The 22,199-nt window shown below is 43.8% G+C and overlaps 1 protein-coding gene across 1 annotated transcript in view; it reads left to right on the top strand.

Annotated features, from left to right (window-relative positions):
* The window catches only part of ZNF385D (zinc finger protein 385D), a 582,141-nt gene extending 563,284 nt beyond the window's left edge, over window positions 1-18,857 (top strand). The window contains exons 6-9 of the mRNA XM_054384925.1: window positions 12,471-12,704; window positions 14,678-14,856; window positions 16,556-16,657; window positions 18,624-18,857. Coding sequence (XP_054240900.1) covers window positions 12,471-12,704; window positions 14,678-14,856; window positions 16,556-16,657; window positions 18,624-18,857 — 749 coding nt within the window. The remainder of the gene's footprint in view (window positions 1-12,470; window positions 12,705-14,677; window positions 14,857-16,555; window positions 16,658-18,623) is intronic.
* The last annotated feature ends 3,342 nt before the right edge of the window (window positions 18,858-22,199 follow it).

Below are 22,199 nucleotides of genomic sequence, written 5' to 3'. Positions count from 1 at the left end.
AAAAGCAATCATGATGACAAAGCAAAGTAACAAGGAACTTTATCAAGACAGTGACTGACAAGCCAGGACAGGGGAGGGAGGGAGAGAAAACAGGTGAAGAGCTGGCTTTTAAAAAAGCAGATCAGAAAAGGCAGCTCCTCAAAAAAATTCCAATTCTGTCTCAGCTTTGTTTATTACTTCAGAGCTCTTGCCTCTTCCATTGTGGCGTTTTAATTAGTATCCATCCTGTAGAAGATCAGGTAAATAGAATCCTAGAATCCTACAATCAGTCAGGGTTGGAAGGGACCACAAGGATCATCCAGTTCCAACCCCCCTGCCATGGCCAGGGACACCTCACACTACAGCAGGCTGGCCAGAGCCTCATCCAGCCTGGCTGCAAACACCTCCAGGGATGGGAGCCTCAACCACCTCCCTGGACAACCCATTCCAGGCTCTCACCACTCTCATGGGGAAGAACTTCTTCCTCACATCCAGTCTGAATCTCCCCACTTCTGGCTTCATTCCATCCACCCCCGTCCTGTCCCTACCTGATAGCCTAAAAAGTCCCTCCCCAGCTTTCTTGTAGCCCCCTTCAGATCCTGGAAGGCCACAAGAAGGTCACCTGGGAGCCTTCTCTTCTCCAGACTGAACAGCCCCAACTCTCTCAGTCTGTCCTCATAGCAGAGCAGCTCCAGCCCTCTGCTCATCCTGGTGGCCCTTCTCTGGACACCTTCCAGCATGTCCAGATCCCTCTTGTAGTAGAGGCTCCAGAACTGGATGCAGTACTCCAGGTGGGGTCTCACCAGAGCTGAGCAGAGGGGGAGAATCACCTCCCTTGACCTGCTGGCCACACTTCTCTTGCTGCAGCCCAGGCTCTGCTTGGCTTTCTGGGCTGCAAGTGCACACTGCTGGCTCATGTTGAGCTTCTCATCCACCAGCACCCCCAAGTCCCTCTCCTCAGGGCTGCTCTCCAGCCAGTCCCTGCCCAGCCTGCATTTGTGCTTGGCATTGCCTCGACCCAGCTGCAGGACCCTGCACTTGGTCTTGTTGAACCTCCTGAGGTTGGCTTGTGCTCACCTCTCCAGCCTGTCCAGGTCCCTCTGGATGGATCCCTTCCCTCCAGCTGTCTGCTGCACCACACAGCTTGGTGTCATCAGCAAACTTGCTGAAGGTGCACTCAATGCCTCTGTCCATGGCACTGACAAAGATGTTGAACAAGACTGATGCCAGGACTGATCCCTGAGGGACTCCACTTGTCCCTGGCCTCCACTGGGACATGGAACCATTGACAGCCACTCTTTGGGTGTGGCCATCAAGCCAGTTCTTTATCCATCTCGTGGGCCACCCATCAAACCCATGTGTCATCAGTTTGGAGACCAGGATGTGGTGTGGGACAGTGTGGAAGGCTTTGCTCAGGTCCAGGTCAATGACATCAGTTGCTGTCCCCTCATTTATTAATGTTGTCACCTGGTCATAGAAGGCCACCAGGTTTGTCAGGCAGGATTTGCCTAATATTTTGTGTTGCTTCACTGGAGGAGGTCTTATAATCACATAATGAGTTATGCAACTGTCATTCAGATATTTTGATGTTTTATACCAAAAAACCTGTGATGTGTGGCATTTAACTCTCTAACCTCTGCTCTTGGATTTTTGTCTTGCAAAAAATTACGTTGGTCCTTCGAAGTTCTACAAATACACTTCTGGCTCTCGAAGTAGGAGATATCCACTCTGAGAAGGATATAGCTATGAAAAATAGATTGGATGCAGGATTTGAACATAAGTCTAATGACATAAATCTGATGACTTCCAGCGAGACTTGGACAGGCTGAGAGCTGGGCACAGAGGAATCAAGTGAGGTTCAACAACGAGAACTGCAGAGTCCTGCACCTGGGGAGGAATAATGAACTGCAGCAGGACAGGATGGGAGGGGATCTGCTGGAGAGCAACCCCAAGGAGAAGAACCTGGGAGCGCTGGTGGACAACAAGTTCTGCATGGCACAGCAATATGCCCTGGTGGCCAAGAAGGCCAATGGGGTCCTGGGGTGTGTTCAGAAGATCCAAGGAGATTCTCCTCCCCCTCTACTCTGCCTTGCTGAGACCCCATCTTGAGTACTGCATTCCGTTTTGGGCTCCACAGTTTAGGAGGAACAGGGGTCTGCTGGAGAGGGTCCAGTGGAAAGCTACGAGAACTAGAGCACTGCCTGGTGAGGAGAGGCTGAGGGACCTGGAACTGTTTAGTCTGGAAAAGAGAAGACTGAGAGGGTGTTTAATAAATGGTTATAAATATCTGAGGGCTGGGCGTCAGGAGGGAGGGGACAGGCTCTGCTCACTTGCGCCCTGTGATAGGACAAGGAGCAATGGATGTAAGCTGCAGCACAGGAGGTTCCACCTCAACACAAGGAGGAACTTCTTTACTGTAAGGATCACAGAGCACTGGAACAGGCTGCCCGGAGAGGTTGTGGAGTCTCCTTCTCTGGAGACTTTCAAGGCCTGTCTGGATGTGTTCCTCTGTGACCTGAGCTAGACTGTGTGGTCCTGCTCTGGCAGGGGCGTTGGTCTGGATGATCTCTTTGGGTCCCTTCCAACCCCTGACATCCTGTGAGCCTGTGACTGGAATTTTCATAATAAGATACCCTAAGAATTTTATGCACAAGATATTGTGATGGGCCACATATCCACCAAGCACAAAGTAAGCAAGATTCTGTTCTACATTCTGGTCTAAGTGACCCTGCTCTGGCAGAGGGCTGGGGACTGGATGATCTTTCAAGGTCTGTTCCAGCCCTGGACATTCTGTATTTCTGTGATTCATAAAGGAGTGAATAGATTTGAGTCAAATTTCCTTCAAGTGCTTTTTGTTTTGTTTCAAATCCCAGAGCCAGTCAATCTGCTAGCACACATGCTTATGTTATGAGCTCAAAAAGGTCAGCCAAGCATTGAAAAAATCAGTCACAGTTATTTTGGGCATGGTACTTTATTTTTCATATACTCTACTGTTACACATCTATAGATAGATTCAAAAGAAACTGTATCTTATCTTCAAATGTAATTATCAGAGGACACAGAACATGGAATTTTCAAAGCAGACCATGGAAACTGGCTAGACTTGAAGACCTGGGGTGCATTAATAAGAGTGTGTTCAGCAGACAGAGGGAGGTTCTCCTCCCCCCCTACTCTGCCCTAGGGAGATCTCACCTGGAATATTGCATCCAGTTTTGGGCTCCCCAGTTCAAGAGGGACAGGGATCTGCTGGAGAGAGTCCAAGGGAGGGCTATGAGGATGCTGAAGGGACTAGAGCACTGCCTGGGGAGGAGAGGCTGAGAGCCCTGGGGGTGGTTAGTCTGGATTTAACCAATGTTTCTAAATATCTGGGGGTCAAGAGGGAGGGGACAGACTCTGCTCAGTTGCACCCTGTGAGAGGACAAGGGGCAATGGATATAAACTCCAGCACAGGAGGTTCCACCTCAACATGAGGAGGAACTTCTTCACTGTGAGGGTCACAGAGCACTGGAAGAGGCTGCCCAGAGAGGTTGTGGAGTCTCCTTCTCTGGAGACTTTCCAGACCCTTCTGGATGCATTCCTGTCTGACCTGCACTAGATTCTATGGTCCTGCTCTTGCAGGGGGGTTGGACTTGATGATCTCCTGAGTTCCCTTCCAACCCCTAACATCCTGTGATCCTGTGATCCCAGAGGTCTATTCCAGCTTCAATAATTCTGTGATTCTGTGAAACTGATCACCTGGTTCTTTGTAGGCAGGAAAATTATATGCCAAGACTTTTGAACATGCCAGTATGAAGAACCTGAATGGGAATATTCTTCTACCTGATGGAGATAACAGAGCTAGCTGATGATGTCTTTGAAAGGATAAGAGGTCTTACAGTATAGTGAAATATGTCATATAAAGTTCTACTAGTCACAAGAAAGAATGTGCTTTCTCATTTCTGGGGGAAAGAGGGAGTTGTTTGTGCTTGCTTTTCCCTGGATGGCATTATGGGATCAATGCTCACTCCTTCTGTGTCATAGAATCATGGAATTGTTAGGGTTGGAAGGGACCTCAAGGATCACCTAGTTCCAAGCCCCCTGCCATGGACAGGGACACCTGACATCCTACAAAGTCCCTCCCCAGCTTTCTTGTAGCCCCCTTCAGATCCTGGAAGGCCACAAGAAGGTTTCCTCAGAGCCTTCTCTTCTCCAGACTGAACAGCCCCAACTCTCTCAGTCTGTCCTCATAGCAGAGCAGCTCCAGCCCTCTGATCATCCTCATGGCCCTTCTCTGGACACTTTCCAGCACCTCCAGATCCTTCTTGTAATAGGGGCTCCAGAACTGAACACAGAGCTCCAGGTGGGGTCTCAGCAGAGTGGAGTAGAGGGGGAGAGCCACAGGCAAAGCTTGATTTAAATGAGACCAGAATGCATGGGTTATGTGCTAAACCAGATATTTTTAAATGCATACCACTTGGGATTGTGGATGACAAATCAGGCTCATAAATAGCTTGATTTGTTTGAAGTCAGAGCACTTTTCTCTTTGTGAGGGTATTTATAGTTTTGGGATAAAAATTCTTTCGCTCACCAGAAGGAAGTGGAGAGTGAGACTTTCACATACTCAGAGGAGAAATATGAGTTGCAGTTTTCTGTTTCTTCAGCCTACAGAAAATTCATGAGGCTCCTATCTGGGATATGAAATTAATCCTGCTTACTCAGGAGGATCTTAAAACACAGTTTTCCAGTTGAGCTAGGGTATCTGCAATGCCCAAAAGAGGCAGTTCTCACAGAGGAATTTTCATCTGGTTTTGCTCATTGTTAAAATCAGTCTCTGCTTTTGCCAGTTACCAATATTAGGTTTTAATTATTTTTCTTTGTGTTTTTAATTCTGATTCTGTTGCTATACTGAGAGCAGAAATATGGCTGTATTATTGTGAATCCTAAAGTGTTCCCCTTTTTTTTTTTTTTTTCTGCTGGATTCCAGTTCCATACAATATTAGCAATCAGCTTCTATGTCAAATCCAAGCAGTGACAGTTGCAATAATGAATATTTGCTACAGGCCACTGGAATGAAAATAGCACAGTGCTGCAACACTGCCTAACCAGAAACAAATCTTCAATCTGGCTGTGACTGAATTTCCAGATCAGTTTTAGATCATTTCTTATTCACAGGATCACAGAAACATTCAGGCTGGAAAAGAGCCTCAGGATCACCAAGTCCAACCCAGAGCCCTACTCTACAAGGCTCACCCCTAGACCATATCCCCAAGCACCACAGCCAAACCACCTTTAAACACATCCAGGCTTGGGGACTCCACCACCTCCCTGGGCAGCACATTCCAATCCATGACCACTCTTGTCAGGAAAAAATGTTTCCTACTGTCCAGTCTAAACCTACCCAGTGGCAGCTTAAGGCTGTTCCCTCTTGTTCTATCACTAATTACCTGGGAGAGACCAGCATCAGCTGAAATAGTTCTTATAGCACTATCATAATGTAATGTTAAGAAATGCTGACTCAGTTTTCAAAGATTCAGTGGAAATGCTTCCTACTCCTTTTAGGTGTTCATTTTTGTGGGTTTTTTTAAGTCCCTTATAGCTTTAATGCTGTTACTTCAGTGCACTGAAGTGTGTTCAGGCAGCAACACTCATACATTCAGAGACACATGCTGGTTAGGTGAGAAATTCTGGTGACGAGAACTTTAATTATTTCTCTGTAAGCTTACTTGACAGCTTTTAGAATGTGTTCTTCTTAATGGCTGGAGGTAATTATGGACTTTATATAAGGAGGAGCAGCTTTGCATCTTTAAATGTGTCATGGTTTTTACGTGGGTGTGGCAGTTTAGGCTGGGTGCCCCCTGCCACTGCCGCATGAGATACACCTCTGGTGTCCTGGGTGCTCACCCGATAGGGGTGGACACAGGAAACGGCGTATTTCTACCCATAAATCCTGTGCCCTATAAAGCCATCTGCAGAGTCATCCTCTTCCTCTTTCTTCCCTCTGCTCCCATGGGAGATGTCCTCTCTTATCGGGTAATGCCGGGGGAGTATCTCAGGCCTCTTAGGCCTGTCTAGGCCTAATGCCAGGAGGAGAATGGAGGGGGGAGGGCAGTCTCAGACCTGGCCAGCCTGAGACTTGCCTAGCAGTGGGAGGGGGAAGAAAGAGCCCTGGGGTTTTGGGTATACCCTCAGGTGGGAAGAAGGGAAGGATTGGGAAGCTTTGGGAATTCTGTGAGGGGTTCTGTATGCTTTGGGATACCCTTTGCCACTATGCTTTGTAGTCTTTTGTAGCTTCACCAATCGCTTTTCCATTTAAACTTTCCATCACTCTCCAATCCGTTTGTGTGAGTCTCATTCTTTTGTCCCTTTCGGGGCAAGAGACGATCTGTCTGGCCCCAAACCAGCACAGTGGGGAACTTGGATGCTTTTCTTGTGTATGTCTTGATGTCAATGCATTCATAGAATCATAGAAGTGTTGGAAGGGACGTCAAGGATCATCCAGTTCCAACCGCCCCTGACACGGACAGGGACACCTCACACTAAATGTGGCCTTCAAAACCTCCAGGGATGAGGCTTCCACCACCTCCCTGGGCAACCTGTTCCGGTGTCTCACCACCCTCATGGGAAAGAACTTCTTCCTAACATCCAATCTGAATCTCCCCATTTCTAATTAGGCTCCATTCCCTCCAGTCCTATCACTCCCTGACATCCTAAAAGGTCCCTCCCCAGCTTTCTTGTAGCCCCCTTCAGATATTGGAAGGCCACAAGAAGGTCTCCTGGGAGCCTTCTCTTCTCTAGACTGAACAGCCCCAACTCTCTCAGTCTGTCTCCATAGCAGAGCAGCTCCAGCCCTCTGCTCATCCTCATGGCCCTTCTCTGGACACCTTCCAGCACCTCCAGATCCTTTTTGTAATAGAGGCTCCAGAACTGGATGCAGTACTCCAGATGGGGTCTAACTAGAGTGGAGCAGAGTGGGAGAATCACCTCCCTGGCCCTGCTGGCCACACTTCTCTTGCTGCAGCCCAGGCTCTGGTTGTCTCTCTGGGCTGCAAGTGCACACTGCTGGCTCCTGTTGAGCTTCTCATCCACCAGCACCCCCAGGTGCTTGGGATTGTCTCGAGCCAGATGCAGGACTTTGCACTTGGTCTTGTTGAACCCCATGAGGTTGGCTTGGGCCCAGCTCTGCAGCCTGTCCAGGTCCCTCTGGATAGATCCTCCAGCTGTCAGCTGCACCACACAGCTTGGTGTCATCGGTGAACTTGCTGAGGGTGCACACAAAATTTGCATTAGTGGAATATATGATGAATTAATATAGGGCACCTTTTGAAAGTGCAGAATATATGCACTGAACTTTGATTTTTTTGTTTTTAATTAAAGAATCTGGTAATGGCATTTACCATTTCCAGTTTAACTTTTATATACTATACTGCTGTCCCACATGCGTACCAAAATACCTTCAAAAGACTAACATGACTGTTACATTTTCTTTTACCTTTCAAACAATTCCATAGTGAAATGTTAGATCAACATAGATATAGGAGGTCAGATATTTGGAGCTGAAAAAAGCCTGCAACTGGTTAAGATTTTGGGTTGTTTGGGTTTTTTTACAGAAAAGAGAATCATAGAATCACAGAACCATAGAACCACAGAATCATAGAATCATAGAACTGTAGAATCATAGAATCATAGAACCATAGAATCATAATATCATAGAATCATAGAACCGTAGAATCATAGAACCATAGAATCACAGAATCATAGAATCATAGAACTATAGAACCATAGAATCATAGAACCATAGAATCATGGAATCATAGAATCATAGAGTCATAGAATCATAGAATTACAGAATGGTCTGGGTTGGAAGGGACCTCTGAAGGTCATCCAGTCCATCCCCCTCTGCAGTAAGCAGGGACATCCTCAACTAGATCAGGCTGCCCATCTATAGGCTGCTAAGGGCAAAATACTGACCTTTGCACTGTAAGGCAAATCATGGTGATTGATGCATATATCTAATTTCCTGCAAGATAAGACTGAGCACCAACTTTGTCATCAGTCCTGAGAGAATGTTAGCATCTTGGGGTTTGTTTTTTTTCAGCTTCCCTCTACTTGGTGCCATTTATCCTCTGCCTTCCTTTTCATCAGGGAATACATAGGCTAGACCTACTACTCTATGGATGGAGAAGATTAAGTCTTAAAAGCAGTGCTACATCATGCTGGAATTGGGCTTTTGAGGAAAATCATTTAACTGCAGCAACTTTCTACCAAAGAAAAGCCAAAGCTGACACAGAATTTCTGACATGGAAGAAGAGTAGATAGTTAAGTGAAGGAGCTGGGGCTGTTTAGTTGGAAAAGAGGAGGCTGAGAGGAGAACTCTTTGCTCTCTATAACTACCTGAAAGCAGGCTGTAGAGAGGCTGTGCTGATCTCATCTCACAGTTAATTACTGATAGAACAAGAGGGAACAGCCTCAAGCTATGACTGGGTAGGTTTAGACTGGAAATTAGGGAAAAAAATTCACAGCAAGGTGGCTGAGTCCCCAAGCCTGGATGTGTTTAAAGGTGGTTTGGATGTGGTGCTTGAGACTATGGTGTAGGGGTGACCCTTGTAGAGTAGGGTTCTGGGTTGGACTTGATGATCCTGAGGGTCTTTTCCAACCTGAATGTTTCTGCAAAGGCTTCTACTGATCAGTTTCCCAACAAAAGGCTCAATATTTCAAATGTTTTGCTTTTCAAGCATTATTGTTGGTATGTAAAAAATACTGAATAGAACAGAATGTCCAGCAGGGTGACATCGTTTTTTCTGCATCAGTATTTGACATCCCCAATACCTTTGTGATATAACCACCAACAGACTCACTGTCAGGGAAAACAAACAAACAGACAAACAAACAACAAAAAAACACACAAAAAAATCCCCAACTAAAATTAACCTCATATTTGCTATATGCTTTAATGCTTGACAATATCACAGTATCACAGAACATTAGAGGTTGGAAGGGACCTCCAGAGATCATTGGGTCCAACCCCCCTGCCAAATCAGGATCACCCAGGGGAGTCTGCACAGGAATACATCCAGGTGGGGTTTGAATGTGTCCAGAGAAGGAGACTCCACAACCCCCTGGGCAGCCTGCTCCAGGGCTCTGTCACCCTCACTGTAAAGAAGTTTGTCCTGAAGTTGAGATGAAAGCTTCTCTGTTCCAGCTTGTCCCTGTTGTTCCTTGGCTTATTACTGTGCACCACCCAAAAGAGCCTGGCCCCCTCCACTTGACACCCACCCCTCAGCTCTTGATAGACATTGATCAGATTCCCTCTCAGCCTTCTCTTCTCCAGACTAAACAGCCCCAGGGCTCTCAGTCTCTCTTCACAGGGGAGATGCTCAAGTCCCCTAAGCATCCTCCTGGCTCTCCCTTGGACTCTCTCCAGCAGGTCTCTGTCTCTCTTGAACTGGGGAGCCCCAGATTGGACACAGGATTGCAGCTGTGGTCTCAGCAGGACAGAGTAGAGGGAGAGAACCTCCCTAGCCCTGCTGGCCACACTTTTCTTGCTGCACCCCAGGACACCATTGGTCCTCTTGGCCACAAGGGCACATTGCTATCCCATGCAGAACTTGCTTTCCACCAGCACTCCAAGGTCTTTCTCTGTGGAGAAATAGGTGAATATGTCCAATATGTAGAACATTCACACAACTGCTTTCTTGTGCTTATAAATAACAATTTTTACAAAAAATTTGTACAAAAACTTTACAAACACACAATGTATAGAAACAGGGCTTGAAGGATCCTATTTCCACTAACTGAATGGGCATCGTGCCTGGGCTACTCCTGCAGATATTACTTCAGCCAGTTTCAAGCCCTATAATAGGCAATGTTTCCAGATCTCTGTAGGGAGGCTATTCTCAGGCTTTACAAGCTTTAATTTCAGAAAGAATTTCCTCTGGTCTAATCTAAATCTTTCCTGATGCAATCCACAAGTCTTCACCCTGGAAGGAAGGTGGAGGGAGTGGAGTTTATTCTCTTGTTTATCTTCAGCCAGAAGAGAAGAAGAAACAGCAGCCAGACAGCCCAGCAAGTTGCCCTGACTGTGCCTACTTTGTTTTGAGTAGTGGTTCTTAAACATTTCTCTCTCTCCAATGGAAGTGTTTAGAACAATCATTATTTTGCTTTCTTACACCCAACAGTGACTTATTTACACTCTTTCACTTTCTCTGCTTGAACTTTGAGAAGAAAAATTGAAGAGACAGTTTCAAAACATCACAACAGATCTGAAAAAAATGTTGTCATTTACCCTTCACCTTCTCTAGTCACAATCCATTTAATTTGTTTTGCCTTTCTCCCTTGCAATCCCTGTCTTCTTGTTTTGCATTTGTGTTGCTGCTGGATTAATAACCATGGTAATTGTTCATTTTTGGCATTGAAGTCTCCAGGCTCAGACACAGGGCCTCCACTGCTGATTAGAGGATAAAATAATACTTCATAATACTTCAAAATATACTTCAAATAATCCTTCAAAATACTTCACTTTACACTTGCAATATGGTGGGGAACTGTTTCATAACATGATGATATAGGCATCCAGTGTGCATCTTCTTGTCCTCTATTGGAAGCTTTTTTTCTGAAAAAAAAAAAAAGGAAAGAAAAGAAGAAAAAAAAAAGGAAAGAAAAGAAGGGAAAAAAAAAGGCAAACAAGCAAACAAAGAGATGCTCCAGGGATCAGTACTGGGCCCAGTTCTATTCAGCATCTTTACTGATGATTTGGATGATGGGATTGAGTCCTCTGTTAGTAAATTTGTGAGTGATGCCAAACTGGGGGCAGTGTGGATCTGCTGGAGGGTAGGAGGATGCTGCAGAGGGACCTGGCCAGGATGGGTCACTGGACTGAGGCCAATGGTATGAGATTCAACAAGGCCAAGGGCAGGCTCCTACACTTCGGCCACAACAAGCCCATGCAGGCTACAGAGTGGGGATGAGAGGCTGGAGAGCAGCCTGGCAGAGAGGGACCTGGCAGTGCTGGGGGACAGCAGATGGACAGGAGCCAGCAGTGTGCCCAGGGGGCACAGGAGGCCAATGGCATCCTGGCCTGGATCAGGAATAGTGTGGCCAGCAGGAGCAGGGATGGAATTCTGCCATGTGCTCAGCACTGGTGAGGCCACTAAATGAGTGATAACCTCAAGCTCTGAACAGCCCCTGCTCACCTCCAGCACTGTGTGCAGCTCTGGGCCCTCACTGCAAGAGAGCTCTTGAGGTGCTGGAGGAAGTCCAAAGGAGAGCAACCAGACTGGGGAAGGGACTGGAGGGAAAGGCTGATGAGGAGAGGCTGAGGGAGCTGGGGGTGTTCAGCATGGAGAAGAGGAAACTCAGGGGGGACCTTATTGCTCTCTACAACTACCTGAAGGGAAGCTGTAGTCAGGTGGGGGTCAGGATCTGCTCCCAGGCAACTTGTGACATGACAAGAGGACATGGCCTGAAGCTGCACCAGGGGAGAGTTAGGTTGGATGTTAGGAAGCACTTCCTCCTGGAAAGGGAAATTAGCCACTGGGATGGACTGTCCAGGGAGGTGGTGGAGTCGCTGTCCCTGGAGGTGTTTCAAGCAAAACTGGATGTGGCACTTAGTGCCATGGTCTGGTCAGTGTGGTGGTGGTAGGTCACAGGCTGGACTGGATGATCTCAGAGCTCTATTCCAGCCTCAATAATTCTGTGAATCTGTGAAAGAAAGCAACCCAAAATGAAACAAACAAACAAAGTAATCCCCAAAAAGCAGGACTGGGGGTGTTCTTCATTTTGTTTGAATAGATTAGATTAATCCTGCTGAGTGTGGATTCCTGCAAATGTCTTTACTTAAAAGCATCCTAATTTTCTAGACTTTCTTTAGTGCATAAAAATTTTTCTGAATCATGTCTCTGTGTGTTTCTGCTTTGTCCCAATCAGCTGCTGTGTGCTTCAGTTTTTGGGCATGCTCTTCATTAATGAATTTTTTGAACAGTGTTAGGCTGAAATACACCTCTGCAGCATCAAGAAGTTGTGACATTCCTGCATCACAGCAGTTGTTAAGATGAAGTTTAATATGGACAAGTGCATCTGGGGAGGAATAACAACAGATATCCTTATGAAAAGTCCCTCTCCAGCCTTCCTGTAGGATGCCTTCAGGTATTGGAAGGCATCTTGCATCATTGAAGTGTTTTGGACAAGGTATCCTCTCACCTGGACCCGTGCAGCTGAGTGTATTTTGTTACAGTTGTGTGACTCTGATGTAGTGTGAGGTGTCCTTACCCATGGCAGGGGGGTTGGAACTAGATGATCCTTGTGGTCCCTTCCAACCCTGACTGATTCTATGATTCTGTGACACAGCTAACAGAATAATTAGATCTGCTATTTAATTTTGTGTTCTCATCCATCACCAGCATGATCTGCCTTTCTGGCTACAGCATCAGGATGCAAACAAGCAAATGCCAAAGGTCACAAACTTTCTTTTTGTGTTTTTTTTTTTGTCTCCTTCCATCTGCTGTCTTTGCCTGCAGAGGGTAGCCCAGGAACACCAGCAATATCAACCATGCCGACGCTGGAAATGCGGAAGAACAGTGTTACGGCAACTGAGATGACCTCGAAAGTGGAGAAAATCCCCACCACGTCCACTGGCAGCACCACATGCCCTTCTGCTGAGACTGAGGAAGAAAAAGCAAAAAGACTGCTCTACTGTTCACTATGCAAAGTTGCTGTCAACTCTGCCTCACAGCTGGAGGCGCACAACAGTGGTGAGATGGAGCAGTGCTTGATTTCTTCCTTTCGCTTCCTTCTGTCGCAAGAGCTCTGCAATTATCTTCCCCTGAACAGATTAGATCTCTTGCAGCAGGGGACAAAGAAGTGGCAGAAAACTGGCAATTACATGGAATTCATTAACTATTAAAGAATAAAAATGACAGGCAAAGAGGCTTCTATAAAGGGGAAAGAAAGGGATGGTTTGTTTTGGTTTTTTTGGGTTTTTTTTTTTTTTTTGGTGTGCAAGTTTCTTTTACTTTTTGCTTCTGCAGCTTCCAAAACTTAGAGAGCTAAATGACAGGTGATGCTTCATTACCTTTGGTGTTCAGAGTTTGCATAGTTTTGCTTGTGCCAGACAGCAAACTTGCTATGAATGCCATTAGTTTTTGTTTGAAATCTAACAAATTAAGGTTGAAAGAGGGATCATCAGTGTCAGAGTTCAATGATGAGTTAGGATTCTTCGATCCATGTTGTCCCTTAATAACTTGTTAAAATTATGCCTATTTTCTCCTTCATTTTTCCATCTACTGAGAGCTGCTGCTGCATGAGAGTTGAATGGGTAATTGCTTGCCTCCATCCTTTTTAATTTTTAAATCCTTTCTTGTTATTAGAGCTGGTAGCATTGTTAAGTTCCAGTAGTAGGGAGCCATCATTCACAATCACTATTTTAAGCATCTCATTGATTGGCTTTGTGGTGAGCAGGATTAAAAGACTGGGGTGGTTTAACAGGATGGCAATGACCATCTATAACCATTGCAGAGAAAAATTGCTCATTTTGAATGTCGGGGGTTACCTGCCCGTACAGACAACAGAATTAAGCAACAGAGAACCTTAATTTTGAAACATAAGAGACAATGATAATATACCTGCAGAAAAACAATCAATGGGTTTGTGATGTAATAATAATAAAAAAGTACTAAACTTTGGCATGTCTAAATTACAAAGGAAAAGATAATTTGTTAGTATTCATGAGAAACAAAGCCCAATCAGTTCTGAATGCTGTGTTTGCTCTATGCCAGATCCTCAGCTGACAAAAACTCAAGTTCACAAAGCTGTACCCCTTTCATCTATTTAACTTCACATCAGGTTTAGACTCTAAACATTTCTCTCATCAAGATGACAGGGGAAAAAAAATATTCTGCATATTTAAACATAACCTTCCAAGTTTTTGCTTTCTCTGCTTATAAACTGTGTGTGTGCTCACGTGCTTGTAACAGTGTGGATGGGAATACATACAATAATGATAATTTTGTACATAGTAGTAGTTCATTGTCATCACAAGATTACCTGCATGGAAGTCAGCAGTGCAGGAATTTGTTTGGTCTGAACAAAGGAGGATCAACAAAGTACTATTGTTTTCTATCCAACCTTAACTATAATAAAATGCAAAGACATTTTTTTCCCCCCACATATGTGTTTCTCACACATTTTGGTTCCTGTCCAGGCCATTAAGGTTCCATAGGTTGCTGTCAGGAACCTCTGTCCCTTTTTGATTTGGAGACTAATTAGTTCATTATGGATTTCAGTGTAAGCTACCTAATACATGCTGTTTATCAATCCATTCAGGATGGCTACAAATCAAAGCCAACTACATCTTTAATAACTAAATGACTCCTCCTTTGCAACTGCAATTAAGGTTTTATTAGCAGCAGGAGTTAATGAGAGAAGTCACACCCATTTAACTTCTCGTCAGGATACCTGACTGTGCGACTACTTACTGCTGTGGATGGTTTGGGGTTTTTCTTGCTGTAGTGTGTTACCTACAGCTATCTGATTTAATAATTAAATAGCAGATCTGCAACACTTTTCCATTGGTGTGAGTCTGATACAGACAAACACAGGCACATTCCAAGGATAGCACATGCACCAAGCTGAGCTTCATGGGATTTTCTTGCACAAAGAGAGTAAAACAATGGACTAAACCAAGTTGCCAAAGTTGTTTTTTGTTTCCCATTTCTGATGTCTCCAGGGACTAAGCACAAAACTATGCTGGAAGCTCGCAATGGAAGTGGAACCATAAAAGCCTTTCCCCGGGCAGGCGTAAAAGGCAAAGGACCTGTGAATAAAGGGAACACAGGCCTTCAGAACAAAACATTTCACTGTGAAATATGTGATGTGCACGTAAACTCTGAGACACAACTGAAACAGGTACTCGGCTAGCTTGCAGAGTGTGAATCCTTGGCTGTTCTTTGTTTTCATGGTGAGGAAGTACTGACACAGTCAGCCTGTGTCAGTCTAACAGTTCACATCCAAATGGAGCTCACAGATTTTGCCCTTTATATTTGGCTCTCATGCTGCATGTTTTGGTTTGGATATGATGTTTCCCTTGCACAGAATATGTTTTCTCAAAAGCTCTTGGTTATATATATTTCTTAAAGAGTTATAGAAGCTTTTTAGGGCGTCAGGGAGTGATAGGACCAGGGGGGATGGAGCAAAACTAGAAATGGGGAGATTCAGATTGGATGTTAGGAAGAAATTCTTCCCCATGAGGGTGGTGAGACACTGGAACAGGTTGCCCAGGGAGGTGGTGGAAGCCTCATCCCTGGAGGTTTTTGCAGCCAGGCTGGATGTGGCTGTGAGCAACCTGATGTAGTGTGAGGTGTCCCTGCCCATGGCAGGGGGGTTGGAACTGGATGATCCTTGAGGTCCCTTCCAACCCTAAGTATGATTTTAGGATTCTAAGCTGTAAGCTGCAACCTGTTGCAACTATCTTTAGGCTAGCATAATTGTCATGACCTAATACACTTTGCCATTTAGTGTACCACATGGTATTTGCCTTGACAAAGATGTGGAGGTGGATGTAACCAGTACTTTTATAGAACATTGAGTTACCCACTTAGAAATGTGGGATGGAGAGGATTTGTAGTATATTTTTATTAGTGTTACTCTGTAACTAAAAAGCATGACCTCTACATTTCAATTACAATGTTATGTTCAGTCATTCTTCAGATGGGCAGACAGTTTGTTCTGAAAAACAAGTTTAATTCTATCTGCCTTTTGGAATTAAGTACATGTTGAGGAACTTTATAAGAATGAAGGTAAATCAGTAATGGACAATAATAATAACATTTATCTTCTGATTTCAAGAAAAAGAAATAGAAAGTCCCTTTCTTTGTCATTTTTTTTTTTTTGGTGAGTATTCACTTCAGAATGAAAACCAAAGTAAAAATCTAATTCTGAGAAACTTCCCTGACATCTAATGATAAAATAAATTGTGCATAGAAGGATTCATGTAAAATCTTTATGAAGAAGTGGAATTTGTGGTGTGGTTTGTTTGTTTTTTTTTTTTTACACTATCACTTAGTTTAATCTGTAACCATCTCTCAGCTGAAATCTTGAAAGGGTCTCCAGGCTTCTTAGGGATTTAAACAATTCTGTGATTTTTTTTTCCCTCAAATACAAACTGCTCTACTGTCTAACAGTCTTCCAAAGCTTTCCATCAGTATTGGGTTGAATTTGATGGGTACTTTATAGAAATAGGGAGGAATTTCTCAAGGCCAGCTGTCTTTGACCTGATTCAGTCTCCAAAGGTGAGAAAATAATTGACTACAGTGGAAGCAGAATTGAACTGTGCTCTGTTGAAAATCAAACTCCCAATATGTGATGCACAAAGAATCATTCAGATTGGAACAGACCCTGTTCCCATTCAGCACTTAATTAGTCCAAGTAATGCTCTTGTGGAGGGTAGCAGCCTTCAGTATTGGAGTATCTTTGTGTAAAGCAGAACCCTAAATGATCTATTAAGAAACTGTCACTCTTCCTTTCTTCTTCTTCTTCTTTTTTTTTTTTGTTTGTTTGTTTGTTTTGTTATTTCTTTGTGTTTTACTCCCCAAATGTATTTTAATAGCACATAAGCAGTAGAAGGCACAAAGACAGAGCTGCTGGGAAGCCACCTAAACCTAAATACAGCCCCTACAACAAACTCCAAAAGGGAACACATCCTCTAGGGGTAAGCCAATCACAGTTTTGTTTCACTTCTGTTTTAAACCTTTTGAGTAGGATTTTCAGAAAATGTGAGTGGAAGAATGTTTTAAATGAGAGGAAGAATGTTTAAAATGAAAGGAATGGTGTAAGCAATTAAAAAACCCTCTAGGATACTGCCATTAGTTAAGAAACAGCTTATATTGTGGGGGAGATAGTGAAGCAACATGAGGAGGAACTTCTTCACTGGGAGGGTCCCAGAGCACTGGAACAGGCTGCCCAGAGAGGTTGTGGAATCTCCTTCTCTGGAGACTTTCCAGCCCCATCTGTATGCAATCCTGTGTGACCTGTGCTGGATTCTCTGGTCCTGCTCTGGCAGGGGCGTTGAACTCAATGGCCCTCAGAGGTCCCTTCCAATCCCTAGAGTCCTGTGATCCTGCAAAGCATTTAAGATTTATCTCTATCAGACACACTGCATAATTGTTTTATGTCATCTGGTGTTTTGTAAAGGTTTCTAAATAGTTTTGGCAAAGGGAGGATGTTGATTCATTAGCCTCTTAGAGATTAGATCCTTGGCTGCCTTCTCTAATGCAGGCAGAATGTGGAGCTTTTCCCTGTGAAACCTCAGCTCTCTTTAAGCTGTATGAAAGCATTTTTTTTTCTTGGCAACAAAAGCTGTGTCCTTGTTGGGGCAGTCCTTGTGAGTGATATATTCTTGCATGATTCAGCTGAGTGTGAGCTTTCCCAGATGCTGTGGTGTAATGCAGTTCATCGTTCTAGTAGATCCACTAGTAGGGAAATAGGACCCCTAGGGGTTTTCAGCTCTCCAACCAGGAAGGTCTCCAATACATATAAGCTATACTGAAAGGAGCAAAAAATATGTAATGAGGTAAGTACGATATCACAGTATCAGAGTATATCAGAGATTGGAAGGGACCTCAAGAGATCATCAGGTTCAACCCCCCTGCCAGAGCAGCATCACCCAGGGGAGTCTGCACAGGAATGCAGCCACATGGGTTTGGAAAGTCTCCAGAGAAGGAGACTCCACAACTTCTCTGGGCAGCCTGCTCCAGGGCTCTGTCATCCTCACTGTAAAGAAGATTCTCATGTTGAGGTGAAATCTTCTCTGTTCAAGTTTGAACCCATTGTTCCTTGGCTTATCACTGTGAACCACCAAAAAGAGCCTGGCCCCCTCCACTTGACACCCACCCCTCAGCTATTGATAGACATTGATCAGATCCCCTCTCAGCCTTCTCTTCTCCAGACTAAACAGCCCCAGGGCTCTCAGTCTCTTTTCAGAGGGGAGATACTCAAGTCCCCTTAAGATATGGACTCACTAAAGGCCCTCTGACAGGATTACTATTCCATTAGGAAAATAAGTGTTACATTACTGTTACTGTAGCGCACAGTTCTCTGCCAATTTCTGTAATGGTGATTCCTGAGAACTCCAGCCAAGGGTCAAGTCCTGTAAGTTGCTGTATAGACAAATAATGGCTGTGTGTCTTTCTCCTGCTCCCTCACTCCCACTTGCTCACAATATACAAGTCAGGCCAGAGGTTAGCAAAGAAACAAAGGAGCAGTTTGCAATAAATGAACCAATATCTTGTAGAGCACAGACCACAGAGCCACAAAAATGCTGAAGGGAGTGGAACATCTTCCTTCTGAGGAGAGCCTGAGGGAGCTGAGGGCTCTGGAGCTTGGAGAGGACGAGCCTGAGGGTCACCTCCTTCATGTTGCTAAAGATGTGCAGGGTGAGTGCCCGGAGGCTGGAGCCAGGCTCTGCTGGGTGATGCCCAATGACAGCACAAGGGGCAGTGGTGGAATTTGAGGCAGAGGGTTGGACTGGATGAGCTCTGGAGGTCCCTTCCAGCCCCTGACTTTCTGTGATTCTGTGATTGATTTCGTGCTTGTAACCTGAAGTCACACTCCCTGCCGTGTACCTGCTGCAAACAAATGATGTCTCTCTGTTTGTTTGTTTTCTCTCTTCCCCACAGGTAAAATTAGTATTTTCAAAGGAACCTTCGAAGCCGATGGCTCCCCGAATCTTACCAAATCCACTGGCAGCTGCAGCAGCAGCTGCTGCCGTGGCTGTGAATTCCCCTTTCAGTCTTCGCACAGCCCCAGCAGCCACCCTGTTCCAGACTTCAGCACTTCCTCCAGCACTCCTACGACCAGCTCCAGGGCCAATACGGACCACCCACACTCCCGTGCTCTTTGCTCCTTACTGAACTCCAACCAGGAGTTAATTGTACTGCAATAATTTTTCAAATCGAATCCAAACAAGCAAACAAACAAAGCAAAGCAAAACAAAAAAAAAACAAACAAAAAAAAAAAAAAAAAACAAAAAAAACCAAAAATTTAAAAAAAAAAAAAAAAACAAAAGAAAAAAAAGAAAATGAAGAACATTGAACTATGCAGTGTTTATTTATAGATTAAAGTATATATGAAGAGCCAGGACTTTTGATAGAGAATTGAACAAAATCTAAGAAGGGGAATGGGCAGTATTTTCTTCAGATGAGAACATTCCTCTTCTGTATTGGTTGTTTTAGAACTGATCTCCAGCATTGACTTGTTAGTGACATACAAAACTTATGAAGCCTTTTGACTGTGCTTTTTTTGGCACATATTTCCCTGCAATGTCTTTCCTGCTTTATGAAACAACTTACAAATTGTCTAAAGGGCATTAACAGGTTCCAATGTACATAAAGTACTTTGTAGATTAAAGAAGAAGGAACAAAAACAAAACAAAACAAAAAAAGAAACACTGTGAATAGTAGTACCCTTACCAGTCCTCCTGCCAAATCAGCAGTTACTGAGTATTTATCTGAACAAAAGTAGATACAATAGATGTCTTGTAAAACAGTAGTATTGTGTCTCTATCTATGCCACTAGGTTTCTAACTGAATTGCAAAAGATAAACTGAACAAATTCTGTCACTGTGGGAAGTAGTCAAAAAATGATGACAAGGATGTGGAGCTGTTCCTGGTGAGCAAAAGTTGTTTTCCTTACCTGTAGTGGAATGAGCATGAAGATAATCTATGGTTAGGGCAAAGTAAATGATGAAGAATTTTTAGGGGAGGGAAAAAAAAAATAATCCAAGATGCTGTACACCAAATAGGTCAAACTTTGATTTTAACTGGGAATGCATGTGTACAGTGTATCTCTAAGCAAAAAGTGAAATATATACATGGTAGACCAATGCTTAAGGCATGCCAGTGGACACAAAAAAAATACACTCTTGTCATGAAAAAAGTCTGATGATTAAGTATTAATTAGAGAGAAGACACAGTGGAGTTACACATAGTCATAATGAGCAAATGAAAAGCAAGAGAGAAATTCTGGCCTCATTTATTTCAGCAGGAAATCCTTCCTGACTGCAATGTAGCTAGAATTTCAACCTGGGAACGGCACATGTTCTTTTTCTATCACACCAGTGGGAGTGTCTTGTAGACACAGGTAACATATTTTGCAATAGGCTTAGTCTTCGAAACAGATCAATTCTCCTGTTTTGTTTCCTGCTGGTGTGATACAAAACAATGTACCTAAGACCTGTAAACAGCAACACACGAGATACACATTACAAGATAACTGCACATTGTGGGTTTGGAACAAATACAACCTTTAGGATCTGAAGGGACCTTTGAATTCTGTAGCTGACCTTTATGTATGGAGAGTTTAAAGCCCTATATATTTACTGTGAGGCTCAAAGAGGTTGACTCTGTCCCTTTAAAGTAAGATTTATCAGGGGTATATATAGATATATTGTATATATGTTAGAGTAAGACAAAAGAAAAATAACTTATAAACAGAAAATCTACTATATAAAATGATTATATAACCATTGAGTTTCATATGTGGGTCATTAAGTGGTAAGTAACAAATAGCAGAGAAAAAAAAATAGACTCCTTGAACCTGATTCTTGCTGCCTGCTTTTTTTTTTTTTTTTTTTTCCCATAGGGAGCTGAAAAGTACCTATTAATATTATGGAGTGTGCTGCTGAGTCACATGCGACCACTCTGACGTGTAGCTGAGTGAAATGCCTACCATACATTTAGGAGGAACACAACTTAAAACCCAGAATTCCAGTTTAGATGGAGAGATTATTGGAAAGGCTTTTATTAAAGAGGTGGGAATGCAAAATATTGACCACGGGGTTGCTGTGTAATGCTGCTGGTGGTCAATATGGGCAGTGAGGAGAGAAAGGGTGGGAATCTACAGCACTTTTGACTTGCAGTTCATCAGTGAGCCTTCCATATGTACATTGCTATTTGCCATTTTTTTTACACCTCTCTGCATTTAGATTTTATAATAAAAAAAGAAATTAAAAAAATATAAATATAAATATATATAAAAATATATATATATAAAGAAAGAAATCAGAAGTTCCATGGATGTCGGTGTCCAAAGAATTCCAAAGAGAGACGCATTTATTTATCTAAAGTGTGAAAATCAGTTCTCCTGTTGTTGTGTTTGTACTCCATCCGTTTCCTTTGCAAACGTTTGTGCCTTGAATCCAACTGAGGGTTGTTGTTTTGTTTGTTGTTGCTGTTTCATTGACTCCAATGTAGCCATGAGAAAGATGGGGCAGTGATTTCCCTAACAGCCAAATGGCTTTCACCCAGGTTCCCAGAACGAGCCTGAGTAAGTTCCTGCAGTGAGGTTTAGGCACCTGTGTCCCTTGGGACTGACATTTAAAAGGGCTCCCTATTCCCCAGCTCACAGCAAAGAGGCAGTCAGCAGGCCAGTCCTTCAACACCTGTGCCTAACACTCAACTTAGAGAAGGTTTGCTTTTATTTGAATGCAGAAATAGGAGGTAGTAAAGTTCAACTTGTCTTTGCAAACTCCTGGCCTTGGCCTTTCAAGCTTTGTTTGTCACCTTCCATCATTTCACAGAAGTTGTAGTGTCATTGCCAGCTGTGTTCAGATTCTGTTTTCCACGGGATGCTGGTTTCAAGCTCTGCTCTACGAACCATCATGTACCTCCAAAGCCTTTTGTAATAGCCATGTAAGAGCTTGCTAAATGAGCAGAGGGGGACTGGTGTTTTGGGAAGGGAAGAGGGCTGAATGAAAATACACACAGATGGGTAAAGAGGACACCCACAAATGTGCTGTAGGCTCTTCTGCACAGTCTTCTGGTGCGTGGACACCTGCTGTACATCCTGCCACGTTGTTGTGATGCCATCAAAGCCAACAGGCTGTTCCTTGCCAAAATGTGGCCTGTGGCATGTATGGAGGCACAGTACTAAGGGCAGAATCAATATGAGTTTTGCCAGAATAACGAGAGTGTCATTCCAACTCCTTACATCAGCTAATTCGCAATGGCAACTTCAATTTCTTGGACCTCTTTTGTCACAGTGCTCTATGGAACAAGTTTTTGTTCACACAAGTCTCTTTCAAAACTTCAGCTGTAAACAACAAACTCAATTCTTTTTATGTCTCTTACTCACTACCTAATAAAGGATAAAGCCTAAATGTTAGAATGTTATAGTGGATTTTCTGTGCCTTGCTGTCCTGCCCCTTCTTGATCACTAGGAAATCAACACACCTGGCATGCCAGTGCAACTGGTTT

This window comes from Indicator indicator, chromosome 11 (assembly GCF_027791375.1).
Source record: "Indicator indicator isolate 239-I01 chromosome 11, UM_Iind_1.1, whole genome shotgun sequence".
In the NCBI taxonomy this organism is placed as follows: Eukaryota; Metazoa; Chordata; class Aves; order Piciformes; family Indicatoridae; genus Indicator; species Indicator indicator.
The sequence above is the reverse complement of the archived record's forward strand: the minus strand, read 5'-3'. Positions and strand labels throughout refer to the sequence as shown.